At 39.4% G+C, this 14,220-nt stretch overlaps 1 protein-coding gene across 1 annotated transcript; it reads left to right on the forward strand.

The window, feature by feature from the left end:
* The first annotated feature begins 3,012 nt into the window (after positions 1 to 3,012).
* Positions 3,013 to 13,280, forward strand: MMP8 (matrix metallopeptidase 8). The gene is made up of 10 exons (XM_036861456.1): positions 3,013 to 3,123; positions 4,795 to 5,039; positions 5,729 to 5,877; positions 5,965 to 6,090; positions 8,780 to 8,941; positions 10,480 to 10,597; positions 11,358 to 11,491; positions 12,062 to 12,215; positions 12,904 to 13,007; positions 13,177 to 13,280. Exons 1-10 carry the CDS (start codon positions 3,013 to 3,015, stop codon positions 13,278 to 13,280), a joined length of 1,407 nt encoding a protein of 468 aa, XP_036717351.1.
* Positions 13,281 to 14,220: the final 940 nt, after the last annotated feature.

The raw sequence follows: 14,220 nt of genomic DNA on the forward strand, positions 1-14,220 counted from the left end.
GTGAATGAATCAAAGTTCCACCTGCGTCACTGGGTAAACTTCTGTACTTAGCGTGTGCTGTTTCCTCTACCGCTCACATTCCCCATTGGCAAACTCCCACTCAGCTTTCAAGATTCAGGCACGCAGGAGCACCTCCAGGTAGCTTTCCCTGCTGCCTATGCCCATCCCAGCTAGCTAGACACATTCTTCTCCTTTTTTCTTTTTTTTAAACTAAAGAGAAAACAAACTATATCTATGCAATCAATTCCTTCTTGTTGGGCCGAAAAAGCAAAACTAATCTGTAAAATTACAAGTTGCTACCTCTGCTGTGGAACAGCACATTGGATGATCAGACAAGGTTGCTCTCTACAGGGGGTGGCATTATGGAGACAGAATGGTCCTCCATTGTCATTCATTGTCTCTGTCCAAAACTAAATTTCCACCATCTTTTTTACTTGCTCTGAAATTCATATTATGGGGAACAAAGACTTCATTAAAAAAAAATGTTAGCTCGTTTGTCTTTTTTTTTTTTTTTTTTTCTAGTAAGAAATTGGCTTAAAAGGCAAATGTCCCCTAAGTGTACACTAAAGTGAAAATGACTAATAGCTGGTCTTTTCCCAGAAGCAGGTTTTCAGAGGAGAGAGAGCCTGAGAGAACTCTGGGTTCCAGGCACCAGAAGAAGGGAGGTGCAGACACTGTGGAGGTGAGGGGAGGTCAGGTGTAGAGAAAGAATTCAGAAAGCAGAAGGCGGAGGCCCTGAAAACAGGTGTGGCTTTCTCCATCACTGTACTGGAGCTGGACCTGTCATCGGGGATCCAAATCCAGGAATTCTGGTTTGTAACACAACATTTACACAAACACTAGAGAACTGAGTTTACCAAAGTTTGGGATTCTTGTCTAAATTGCTTCCCATTATGTTCAGGAGAAAGTACATTTATAAACTTTATAAACAAGGCAGTGAATCAAAATAACTCAACATAGGGTAGACCCATATTAAAGCATTCTCATTTAGGAAGAAAAGGTTTTTTCACTAAAGATCTAATGCAGAGGAAACCACATCATGACTAAGTTGTGTACCCAGGGAGGGTTAAAATGATCATGACCTTGGAACTGCTTGAACCACTTGGAAAAAACTAGCACGTGAGGACAAGGAATAGATCCCCAAATCTCTGCACATCCACATTCTACTTTTCCTTTGAGGACAAGTTCAGATGCTACATCCCTCATGAAGCCTTCCCTGATTCTACCTAACCCAATCATTGCACTTTCCTCCAGACTCCCACAGTATTTCATCTGAACCACTATTAACTTATCTTCAATAATCTAGTACCCATCACAGCACTTGGCATACAACAGGTGTCAGGAAATGTTTCTTGAGTGAATGTAAGAATCTATATGATAAACATTCATCTGCTATCCAGATAGGTTCTAACCCAAGACATATTTCTTTGGATTGTTTAAAAAGCTCCTAGGAGACTTCAGGAGGGAACTGAACCACCTACCATAGCATCTCAAATAATATATTAACACATGTTATACATCATACATGTTGACATATACATTTATGCACAGGAATACCTGCCCTTACAGAATACAGTTGGCCCTTGAACAACATAGGTTTGAACTGCATGGGTCTACTTATACCTGGATTTTTTTCAATAGTAAATACTACAGTACTACATGATCAGCATTGTTGAATCTGCTGATGTGGAATCGTGGATACAGAGGAACTGAGTATACACAGGGCTGACTATAAACTACATGCAAATTTTCGATTGCACAGAGGGTCAGCACCCCTAACCCTCCCCCTTGTTAAGGGTCAACTGTATATATAAATATATGTAAATGAATATATACAAAGACTGTGTATGGTAGCAATCTACATGCACATAGAGTCAGAATAAGTGGGACCAGGTGACGTGATTTGAAAGCAGGCCCAAGGGCCTCTGATCAATACAGCCGCTACGTAACCGCATTGCCTGAAAGTCCTCTCAGGGTCTTTTCCCTTGGGAGTGTACAAGGCATCTCATGCTCCCTCTCCCTGTCTTCTCCATGAACACAAGCCAAGGCCTCCCAGTTGTTACCGCCCTGCAGCTACTGCTCCATCGTGGGCCAGCCGGGTGCTGGAGTGGAAGACTAGAAAACAGGGCCTGATGTAGCAGCTGCCAGCTCAGCCTCTAAACATACCCCCTCCAATTGAATCCTGGCTCCTCCACAAGGTTAGCATGTGATTTATATAAGCCATCTCACTTGTCTGGATTTGCTTTTTATCTGCAAAATGCAGATAATAATAGCATCTACCTCCCAAGGTCTTGTGAGGATGGACTGAGGTCACATACATACAGCATGTAAGTCTGGGACATAATAAATATTTAGCAAATGATCATTATTATCATTACCATCAGTATTACTTTCTTTGTCTTTCACATGGAAAATCCAGCTTGCAGAAAACACATTGACACCAAAACCACAACCTCCAGAAACTGCTGTAGGACCCCATATACATCCAGCTTTGTCACGACGCACACAAGCACACATGTTCCTCACCTACAACAAGGGTGGGTAAGTGCAGAGATTCTCTAGTTAGGCTCCTTAGTCCCAAGATACCTACCACTAATCAAACAATATTCTACTGCATAAATTAATACAGCCTCAGCATCTGACATGCCCAGAAAATGTAACTGTTGTTCATTAACTTCAGAATTAGTCTCCTATTCCTTTCCCTTGACCAGACAATTTTGCAAAAGTAAATATCTAAAAACCCCCAAAACAGAGTAGCAAATTGTACTTTTGTTCCATTAAAAGACTCCCCTATTTGGGGGTACTAGATCACATTATAACATTGCAAAACTGTCAAGAGTGTAATTAACCCGTGTTGCTTCACATTCCTGATGTGGCAATTGTTTTAAGACAGGGCTTTATAAGGGACCAAATGAAAGCAGTGAGTGACATGTGATGCTCTGAACTTCAGGGTACCCATCAGAAGAAGGGGCAGAAGGAAGGCCAGGAGAGGTAGTTTTTGAAGACAAGGCCATGTTCAGTCTGAAGATGCTTCCACTTCTGTTGTTACTCCACGTGCAGCTTTCCAAGGCCTTTCTAGTACATTCTGAATCCCTACAAGAGAAAACTACAAAAATTGTTCAGGTAACTCAACTATCAATTAGGTGGGCGGTTGATTTGCTGGTGATGAGGAAATTGTTTGGGTTCTCTTCTCTTTTTAGTTAAAGCAGCCTGAAAGGATTATGTGAATGATTTGTTTGAGGTTAAACGTCTGGTTTCAATGATTTGGAGAGTTCCAAGCTGGGCCCTCTGAAAGCCGGGCATGCAAACAAGCTGGGCTCTTCAAACCCTCAGAAAATACTGCTGCTGAGCTGCTGCAGCTGGGGAAAACTTTTAGAAGGAATGGTTTTAATTATAAAATGATTTTCTTTCTCACTTACCTAAGATTTTCCCTTCTAGTGTATCTGTAACACAGTTACTACATGACTGGTGCTTTCTATATGGACTTGTCTTTGCAGCCAAAAATCTCAGGTGTACATAAGAGTGCGAGGATGGGAAACTATAAGGAACTAGAAATCAGTTCATAGCGTAATCATATTTCCTAAAACCAGGTTATGGGGCTGTTTATAAACTCTTGAAAGCACTGTAAAAGCAAAACTGATAGCTTTTTTCCATTGTTTCACAGTATGAAAGTCAGGCCAAATTTGTAAAGAAACACAAGGAAATGCTGTCAGAAGTTTGTCGTGCACAATTTTCTTAGCATGACAGTTTTAGAAAAGCATTCCTTCTTGTTGATTTTTTTCTTTCACTTAAAAAAAATATATTTCTTACAATGATAACAGTAACCCCTGGGCTAATAGAAGTGATTAAGTACTTACTCTGTACAAAGCGCCCTGCTCAGCATTTCACAAACATTGTCTCATTTCATCCTACAACAATCCTATGAGGGCGGATTATTATTTCCACTTTAGAGACAAATGTGAATCTGAAGTCATCCAAGTGATGTGTCCAAGGACACAAAATTAATCTGTGGCAGAGCTAAGATTTGAACCCAAATCTATCTGATCTCAAAGCCTGTGTGAGCACAAAATTGCTCTGTCCTGTGTCACTTGCAAAGTGCCACTTAAGGATGCTTAAGGTGAGAGAAAGAAGTTTCATAATTGGCTCGTTAACACCCCTCAGAAACTTCTTAATGAGTTTTGGCTCCTCCCAAAGAGTTACTGTGGTGGATAAAATGCTAATGACAGTGATGCTGCTGTTGTCCCAAAACATGCTTGGAATTCTTCTTGTGAAGCTGTTAATTCTCATTTGAGAAGCAACCTGGTGAATTGGGACCTGATTATCTTCTTGGCAAGTTCCTTATTTCTCTGCATCTTCATGTCTTAATGTGCATGATTAAACCTTCTCTACAGTAGTGAAAAGAGGATTAAAAAAGAGAATCTGCATTGCTGTGACTAATACTTCAAGGAGTCAATAAATGCTGATGCTGTTTTGTTTGTTTTGTTTTTTTAATAAAAATAAGAAGGCAGTCTCCTGACTGTGTACTAGCATTTTGCTTGAGGATGTGGAACTCACACCTTATGAAATACCTGTTTTTATGCATAAATATTAACTGTAGCACTGAATGGATGGACTGTTCTTTCCAGTAGGCAATGTTCTCTCCAAGTCAACCAGAAAATTTGTGCTTTTATCTTTGTGACTATCAGGCTATTCGTTTTGGTTTGACCTCTGCAATAACTTAAAAAGGAATGCAAAATGTACAGAGAACAGAAGGAAATTTCACAGCAAATCTCTTATATGTTTGGCTTTTTCCAGAATTACCTAGAAAAGTTCTACCAATTACCAAGGTACAAATATCAGTCTGAAAGGAAGAACAGCACTAGTGTGATTGTTGAGAAGCTTAAAGAAATGCAGCGATTCTTTGGGTTGAACATAACAGGGAAGCCAAATGAGGAAACCTTGGAGATGATGGGAAAGCCTCGCTGTGGAGTGCCGGATACTGGCAATTTTATGATAACCCCAGGAAACCCCAAGTGGAAACAAACTGACCTGACCTACAGGTAATATATCTAGAGTTTCAGAATTCACTCATTCAGCCCATGTTCACTGAACTCTTATGACGTGTCAGGCACTGTTCTAGGATTTGGAATACACTAGAGAGAAACAAATGAATAAGTATCCCTGCTCTTATAGAGTTTAGATTCTAGTGAATGAGTATGAGGATGAAAGGGTAAAGATCCCATGGGTTCTTTTCAATCCAAAGCCTGCCATTTTTGTCTTCTTTCTCGATCAATCTAAAGAGGACTATGGCAATGTTAGGCTGTCTCTCTAAGAATTCACTTTAGGACCCAAAAAAGGCTTAATCATTGCTGGAGAGAATCTAGCCCCACCATTCATGCATCTTGATGATAATAACAATAATAATGATACCCAATGTTTGTTGAATACTACTATTTGCCAAGTAGTGAACTAAATGCTTTACATACATTTAATCTCACAACAACCTTATGAGAGGGGTACTATTCTATTATCCTCATTTTATGAATAACGAAACTGAGTTTAAAGACATGTAGTAACTGGTCCAGAACCTACATCTGTCTTCAACCCTAAGTCCTGCACCCCCTCCTTGCACCCTCTTCAGTGGTAGCATATCACATATGCATAAACACCAAACTAGAGCAGTTCAATCTACTGATGGACTGCTGTTCTAAACAATAATGAACCCTTCACACACCTTCTCATTTTGAAGGATTATTAACTATACCCCAGACTTGTCAGAGGCTGAAGTGGAAACAGTTCTTGAGAAAGCCTTTAAACTCTGGAGTCTTGCTTCACCCCTGAACTTCACCAAGACCTCACAGGAAGAAGCAGATATCAAGATTGCCTTTCTCCAAGGAGGTAGGCTCCAAGCAGTCATGCTCGATTTTGCTTTCCCTGGCTAACCTGAGACTTGGCAAATACCTAATACAAATCGTTTTATTTCAGATCATGGGGACAATTCTCCATTTGATGGACCCAATGGAATCCTTGCTCATGCCTTTCAGCCAGGCCCAGGTATTGGAGGAGATGTTCATTTTGATGCAGAAGAAACATGGACCAATACCTCCAGAAGTAAGTTAACCAAGGTTATGTCCACATGCAGCTTCTAAATGAACTTTTCCACATTAGAATTTGCCCTCCTACACACACACACACACACACACACACACAGCCAAGTTATTGTAACATTTCACACTCACACAAACTGATCATCTAAAATTCTTGCTACCTCAAGATACTAAGTTAATTTAGGTTTAGAAAAAATCCTGAAGCTAAATTCTGACCTTGTTTCCTAAGGCAGGAATCAGAAAACAACAGATCATGGCTAAGTCCTTCCTGGTCCTATTTGTATAAATAAAGTTTTATTGGAACAGGGCCACATACTCTTTTGTTTATGTATCATCTATGGCCGCTTTCATACCACAATAACAAAGCTGAGTGGTTGACACAGAGACCATACGGCTCATAAAAATCTAAAATATTTACTATCTGGACTCTTATAGAAAAAGTTTGCTTACCACTGCTTTAGGGTATATATTTTAATATTGTGAAATTTAATGATGTTTGAAAAAGATTCCTATTTTTGGAAATTCAGAAATAATTGGTTTATTTAGAAAACTGACCTATTTAGGAAGGAGCAACCATCTAGTTATTCTCGTTCATCTAGTGATTTCATCTTCGTGGAGCTCTTTTTCAATGATATGTTTCCATATAGCAAACTACCCCTTTCAGGAGAAGACTCAGAGTAAGAAGAAGACGACCTGAAGGGAAGAACTGAGAATAAGGAGAGGTATATTCAGACCATTTGGTACTTTACAAGGCTACAGGGTAACAAGAGGCCACAGAACACTTTTTAGAAAATAATAAGAAAGGAGCCTTTTACCATTGCTTGGGACCTGTTCCTCCCACCATTTTCTCAACATAAATGTTCTGAGTGTTTATTCTACCTAAGTCCCTGTGCTAGGAGCTGTGAGTACCCAAAGATAATAAACATTCCCCACGACTTTGCATTCTTATTGCCCTCCCCACTAGTTCAGATGGTCATTACCTCTTACTGGAATTAACTGGTCCAGATTCCCACCTGGACTGTTCACCTCCGATCTCGGCTCCCTCTAATTTTCCCCAGCACTGTAAGAAGTTTTGTCCTTGGAAAGCCCATCTTTATATTTGGAAAGCCCAGGGTTTACATTTTCTAGGCCAAATATGTCCACATACCTTCACTTGACACTGAAAGCTCTTCGAGATCTTCCAAACTCATCTTTCATGGCTTGTCTTCGTATTTCACACACAGCAGCCACATGGCACATTCACTGTTCCTAGATCACATCATGTGCTTTCCAACTGCCCTACATTTGTTCACATTGCTTCCTCTTCCTGAAACGCCTTTCCCCACACCCTAAGCCCCACCTTTCAAAATCACTCTTTCCATGCTACGTCAAATGCCACACCCATCCTGTCTTTCAGCTGGAAATGAAGCCTTCCTCTCAGAATAAAAACAGCCTTGATTTTTTCTTCTCTAACTGCCTTCCTCTTAATTCTGTTCATTCTATTTGTTTGCACACATCTCCCCTTTTAGTCTATGCACCATGACAAATCTCACAGAGCCCCTTGCCCAGTACTCCAGACACTCAAAGATGTTTTTTAAAGCATTTACAAATGCAAAATGGAAGGATGTGATGATCAAGAAAGAAAGTCTTGGTGCATGGGTAGAATATTACAAGGCTAATTATCATCAGGAAGTTGAACATGGTGGTAAGAACACAGGTCTTGCCATCATACATGTGTTCAACCCCAGCTCTACCACTTATTAGTTGCAAGGCCAATATAACAAGGTATTCAAAAATCTCTGGGCTTCAGTTCCTTTATTGTAAAAGTAATCTAACAATTCTTCATAAAAATGTTGTTAAGATTAAATATTATTACAATTCCTAGCATATAAGAAAGTGCTGTACAACTATGATTGTTTTTTAAGTAGACATGTAAGAAAATGCACAGTGTGTTTGTGAAATGGCGCATAGACTAGCTGGAGTGAAGGATTCACATCAGAAATCTAGTCTTCAAATGTCTGCTGGAGCCAAATGGAGTAGTCTTGGACTTGGCAAAGGAGCTCGGGCTTTATTTGACAGGAAGTGCAAGCCTTGAAAGTTTTTAAGCTCCCAGTAAAGAAAGGCACTATGCGCATGGAAGTTAAAAGATAAGAGTAGGAAGCAATAAGAAGCAGCGTTTGTCTCTTTCTGGTGGAAAATTCCTGAAGCTTCCTGGAGAGCTCAGAATCAAGGAAGAGCTGGTGCTGAGTGGTCAGGGAGCCAAAGTGAGTCAGCTCTGCATCTGAGGCCACTCTTGCTGCCTGGCAGACTGAGACTCTCCTCATGGGGCTCTGGGCCTGGGAGACTGGAGAGGGGTAGGTGTGGGTGCATGGGAGGAGAGGGCTTCTGAGAGTCATGAGACCTGTGATGACCCTGCCATCATTTCCCTGAGCCTCAGGCCCATGAAATATGGGAACTGGAATAAAGGCAGCAGTCTTTCTTGGTTCTAAGATTTGGTGAGGAGCTCATACTCACCTAATCTTAACCTATAACCCCTACCTTGATTCCTTCTAATCTCCATTTCTTCGTGTGCCTGAAGAGAAAAGGAAAAAGGCAGGCATGGGAAAGGCTGTTTCTCCAGGCAGTTTTGGCTCAGAAGCTGCATTCCTTGAGATCCTATTTCCACCACCCTTCAATCTACTTGGAGCCATTCACCACACATGCTTGCATTTCAGATTACAACTTGTTTCTTGTTGCTGCCCATGAATTTGGCCATTCCTTGGGGCTGGCTCATTCCTCTGACCCTGGTGCCTTAATGTATCCCAACTACGCTTTCAGTGAGCCCAGCACCTACTCGCTCCCTCAAGATGACATCAGTGGCATTCAGGCCATCTATGGTAAGGTCATCTGAAGAGCAGCAGTACCTGGTGAGACCTGGCCATGTCAAGGACGTTCATTGCAGTCTTAGCTATGGTCATCGAAGTTAGAGGGCACCTGGGAGTCCATCAGGAGGAGAATATATGGGTAAAATGTGGTGGATGCCTGCCATAGAGTAATGTACAGCACTGAGAAGCACTGAATCAGATGTACATAGATGAGTCTTTAAAACATTGTGCTTCCTGGAAAAGAAATAGAATGATACATATTACTCAGTGTATAAATTACACAATACATGAATCTACACAAATTAAATATGTACATAGACAAAACAAGGTATTTTCAAGAAACATGCTAACAAACATATAGATAGATAGATAGATAGATAGATAGATAGATGATAGATAGATAGAACATATCCAGATTGTTGTCTGTGGGGGAAAGAGGGGAGTGGGGATGGAGCATGGAGAGAAAGAAACATTTTTTAAAGACAGGACTGATACTTTTCAGGGAGGGATATAGTGGCCTTTGCCTCTGTCTAAGTATTGTCTGATAAGACCATTGCATCTCTCCTTCCTCTTGCCCTCCTGCCCCCTAGTGACTGTAAGAACAAGAAACCAGAGAAGAGGTTTGCAGCTCTCTAAAAATAAAAAAAATAAAAAAAAGTTTTAAGTGTTGATTGGAAGGGAGTGTCGTGGAGTCGAATTGTGTAAAACATTCTCCCTCTCTGGTGGGACAGCAGTACAAAACCAAGCATGCCAGGGTCCCACAACTATGAATTTTATTCATGACAGTAGAATTTTCAGGAACGATGAGACCTAGTCTAACTGCCTCTACTCCCCAATTCCTTTTCCCCTGAAAACACCTCCCTTCCTCACTCACCCATATTTGAACTGTTAGCAGCCTTTCATTCTACAATGGGAAAATACATTAAAATTTAAATACTTATAGAAAAATATTTTGCTAAATTTTGACTTAGATTTATGCTGTGGGGACCTCTTTCCAGAAGGTGGATTTTAGTGAGAAAGGAGAAAGTAGATACTGAGTGACTAAAAATGCAGAAAGAGGAGACAAGAAGGGAAAGAAGCATGGGATTCTAATTTTAAACTGGCATAAGGGAGGGGGAAGAATTCAGATTTCTTTATTTCACAACTTAGCTTGGAACTGTCCCTAAAGCCACCATTACTCTTTTATTTTTGTTTTAATTTTTTTTTTTAATTGGGGAATAGTTGTTTTGCAATGTTGTGTTAGTTTCTACTGTACAGTGAAATGGAGTTCCCTGTGCTATACCTCAGGTTCTTATGAGTTATCTATTTTATACATATTAGTGTATATATGTCAATCCCAATCTCCCAATTCATCTTACCCCCCTCTTTTATTTTTTAATTTAAAAAAATAAAACTTTTAAGAGGGCCTAATGTGTGATTACTTTAACGCCTTATAGGATAGTCAGCTAGCATTTCTTTTCATATGAAACCCTTCACCAACCTGAGAAGTAACTGAAATACACCAAAATTCACCCTGGACTCATGCTTATAAAAAGCCTTTTTACTTTCAGGACCTTCGAGCAACCCTGTCCAACCTACTGGACCAACCACACCCACAGCCTGTGACCCCAGACTGACATTTGATGCTATCACTACACTCCGCGGAGAAATACTTTTCTTTAAAGACAAGTATAAGAATGAACTATTCCTTCCTTTGACTTCTTTCACTGGCATAACTTAAAACTGGATTCTAATTAAGTCACATATTACACATTACTCAGCTTTTCCTTTGAATTCTATGCATATGAATCTCGTTGGAATTGATAGTGCTTTCTGGGTAAATCAAAACGTCCAGGAAAAGAAAAAAAAAGCTAAAACATTTGTAAGCATTTAGATGTTTGTGATGATGTAAACAGACATGGACTCTAGCTGTTGGGAACTCTATAGCTGGGTTTACCCAACACCAAAATAGCATTCAATTCCACCCAATTCATTCAAGTGAATGGAAACTGTCACCTAATAAGCTGCAGGGAAAATCATCTGACTGAATTTTTCAATTTTCCATTGGCTATTCTGTGATTGTGTACTCACAGGCTGAGTGTACTTGTATTGCTTTTGCTAGAATATTCTAAATATTCTCATCATATTGTAGCAACAATAATGAAAGAGACTAACAAAATAAAACTTGTCAATGTGTGAGGAGGGGGGCAATGTAAAATGTAATCAAATAAGGTCACTCCTACCAGCTCCTCTGAAAACTGTAAAGTACTCACCAGATGGACAGTATCACCATAAAGCGCTGGCCATATGCTGGTCACTGTGCTGGAAGCATTGCCTTCATTGTATGTTATATCCTCCCAGCAATCTTATAGGATCAATACCAGCCCAAGACTCACAGAAGCTGCCTGCTTAGACTATTGTGTGTGGTTTTCTCCCTTGTGTTCCATAGGTACTTCTGGAGAAAGCATCCTCACCTACGAAGAGTTGAACTCAATTTCATTTCTCTCTTGTGGCCATCCCTGCCAAATGGTATACAGGCTGCTTATGAGGATTTTGACAGGGACCTAATCTTCGTATTCAAAGGTAACTGCCTAAGGTTTTCATCTTATTTTAGTTCCTCCTGAAGGGAAGGGCAGGACTTCTTTGTGGTCCCTTCCAGGTTCAAGGAGATGAGTCAAGGAGAATGTTAGGCTGGCTGGGCTTTTGTCACGAGACCTGGGTTGGGTCGCATCTCCACCACTAAATGCTGTATGAACCTGAGTATGTTGTACCTTCTTCAAGCATCAGTTTTCTCACCTACAAAATGAGAACACTTGATTAGACCACCTTTAGCCTTCCTCCACCCTCATCCCAGATATAATTTTCTAAGATTCCCCAAGGCTCTAGTTTAATCTCTGTATAGAAGTCACATGAGATAAGATGTTCAAGTGTGGGGCCCTGAGTGTCAGGCTAAGAAGTTGGAAATGTTTTAGAGGTGCTAGGAAATCCTAGAGTTATCATAGCCCAATGGTCTTGACTTTACCACCTCTATCATTTCAAGACTATTTTTTCCATTTTCATTTCTATGATGAATTTATGCAAAGATTAAGAATTGGTATACATTTTATAGGAATGGTAAAACTTTATCTAACATATAACCTGAATCATTGGCAGGCAATCAATACTGGGCTGTAAGTGGCTATGATATTCAGCAAGGTTATCCCAAGAATATAGTAAACTATGGCTTCCCATGCAGTGTCCAAGCAATAGATGCAGCTGTTTCCTACGGGGGAAAGACATACTTCTTTGTAAACAACCAATTCTGGAGGTAAGATAAACTATTTTGTCCATTAGAGATTGAAATCTATGTTTCTTTACCCTCTCTACAAACCATCAATGATCAGGCATCTGAAGGTTTAAAATATCTAGGTGGTCTCTGATAAGCATTCTTTTTCACAAGATGATTGATGTCGCTATGGCTTTTGAAAATTTTATAAAGTTAAGATGCCTGCACAATGATATTGAGGATTCTATATCCTGAAACAGAGCAAACTTTAATAAAGCACTAAAATGGGATGCAAAGAAAGAGTTAGGCTAATTCTCATTTATTCATTAAATTCTAAGAGTTAAATTCTACTACACTCAAGCAAATGTTATACGGAACTTGATTCCCAACTTGAAATTATTATTTATATTTATTCAGATAGAGAGAGACTATGAACCAATTAAGTAAAAGCCTTAGAACATATAAGTTCTCCTTTTTGAAAATAACACTGCCCCAACAATCAGAAGCCTGTTTTCATATTAGTGATACCCATATATTTTATAAATATGTATGTACCCTTAGGTAGAGAAGTTAACCACTGTTAGTTTCCCAGTAAATAGGACATTGTGAAGAACAAATGAGAAAATATGTGTGAAGGCATTATGTAAATTACATACAATTTAAAGAAAACTATTAATCACTGTACACTGTATTGGTCTTAAAATGTGGGACAATTTTTTTTTCTCATCAGATATGATGACCAAAGTCAATCCATGGAACCAGGTTATCCCAAAAGCATAGCAAGTAGCTTTCAAGGAATAGAAAGTAGAGTTGATGCAGTTTTCCAGAAGAATTGTAAGTAGAAAAAAAAAAAAAAACTTAATAAATTAAAAAATTTTTTAAGTAGCTCATTTGCATTGCAAAGTTATATTAGGACAGGAGTGGGGTCTTTTTAATTGAAAACATCTAAGATCTGCTACAAGCTAATTCAATACATTATATCTTTTTTTTTTTCTTCTTATAGCCTTCGTCTTTTTCTTCAGTGGACCAAGATATTATGCATTTGATCTTAGTACTCGTAGGATTACTAGAGTTGAAAGAAGCAATAGATGGCTTAACTGTAGATAAAGCCGAAGCAAAATCAAGTGCGTTTGTGTCCATTTTCTGAATATGGAAGGGAGCTCTAATCTGCATATCTATTACATTGTGTCCTATTTATACTTTTCTCAACAATAAGTAATATTGTTTGCTCTGACTGTATTCATTGGACCGATCCTCACTGAAAATACGTTTGGAGTATTCCACTGTTTGCAGAGGCTGATTTTGTCTTATATTCCACCTCAGTTTAGTGAATCCATCACAATGAGAAGGAAATTAAGCCTTCTTTGCCACCTCAATATTCATTATTTCCTCACTTGCTTATTTGACTTCTAAAATGCCCATTTATTCTTGTCTTTTAAATATGTCTTAAGTGTAACTGCTACATGTAATTTAGCACTGGATTTTGGTTATAAGTAAGGATTATGAACAACATAAATAGTACACATTGTCTTTTGCCAAAAATGTGGTGCTAGTTTCCACTCTTGGAAAGAAATGTTGTTGATACTTGTTGTGGATTGAATTGTGTCCCCCAAAAAAGGTATGTTGAAGCCCTGACCCCAGGTACTTACAGATGTACCTAATTTGGAACTAGCATCTTTGAGGATGTAATTAGTTAACATGAGGTTATACTGGATCAGAGTAGGCCTAAAAACTGATGTTCTTATAAGAGGAGAGACATAGACACACAGTGAAGAAGGCCATGTAAAGATAGAGACAGGATTGGAATGACGCATCTACATGCCAAGGATTGCCGGCAACCACCAGAAGCTGGAAGAGGCAAGGAAGGATCCTCCCTAGAGCCTTCAGAGAGAAGAACATGGCCCTCTTGACACCTTGATTTTGAATTTGTAACTTCCAAATTGTGATTTTAAAAATTTCTGTTGTTTTAAGCTACGAAGTTTGTGATACTTTGTTAAAGCAGCTCTAGGAAGCTGATACAGTACACCGAACTTATGGAAATGAATCA

This window comes from Balaenoptera musculus, chromosome 8 (genome assembly GCF_009873245.2).
Source record: "Balaenoptera musculus isolate JJ_BM4_2016_0621 chromosome 8, mBalMus1.pri.v3, whole genome shotgun sequence".
Taxonomy (NCBI): Eukaryota; Metazoa; Chordata; class Mammalia; order Artiodactyla; family Balaenopteridae; genus Balaenoptera; species Balaenoptera musculus.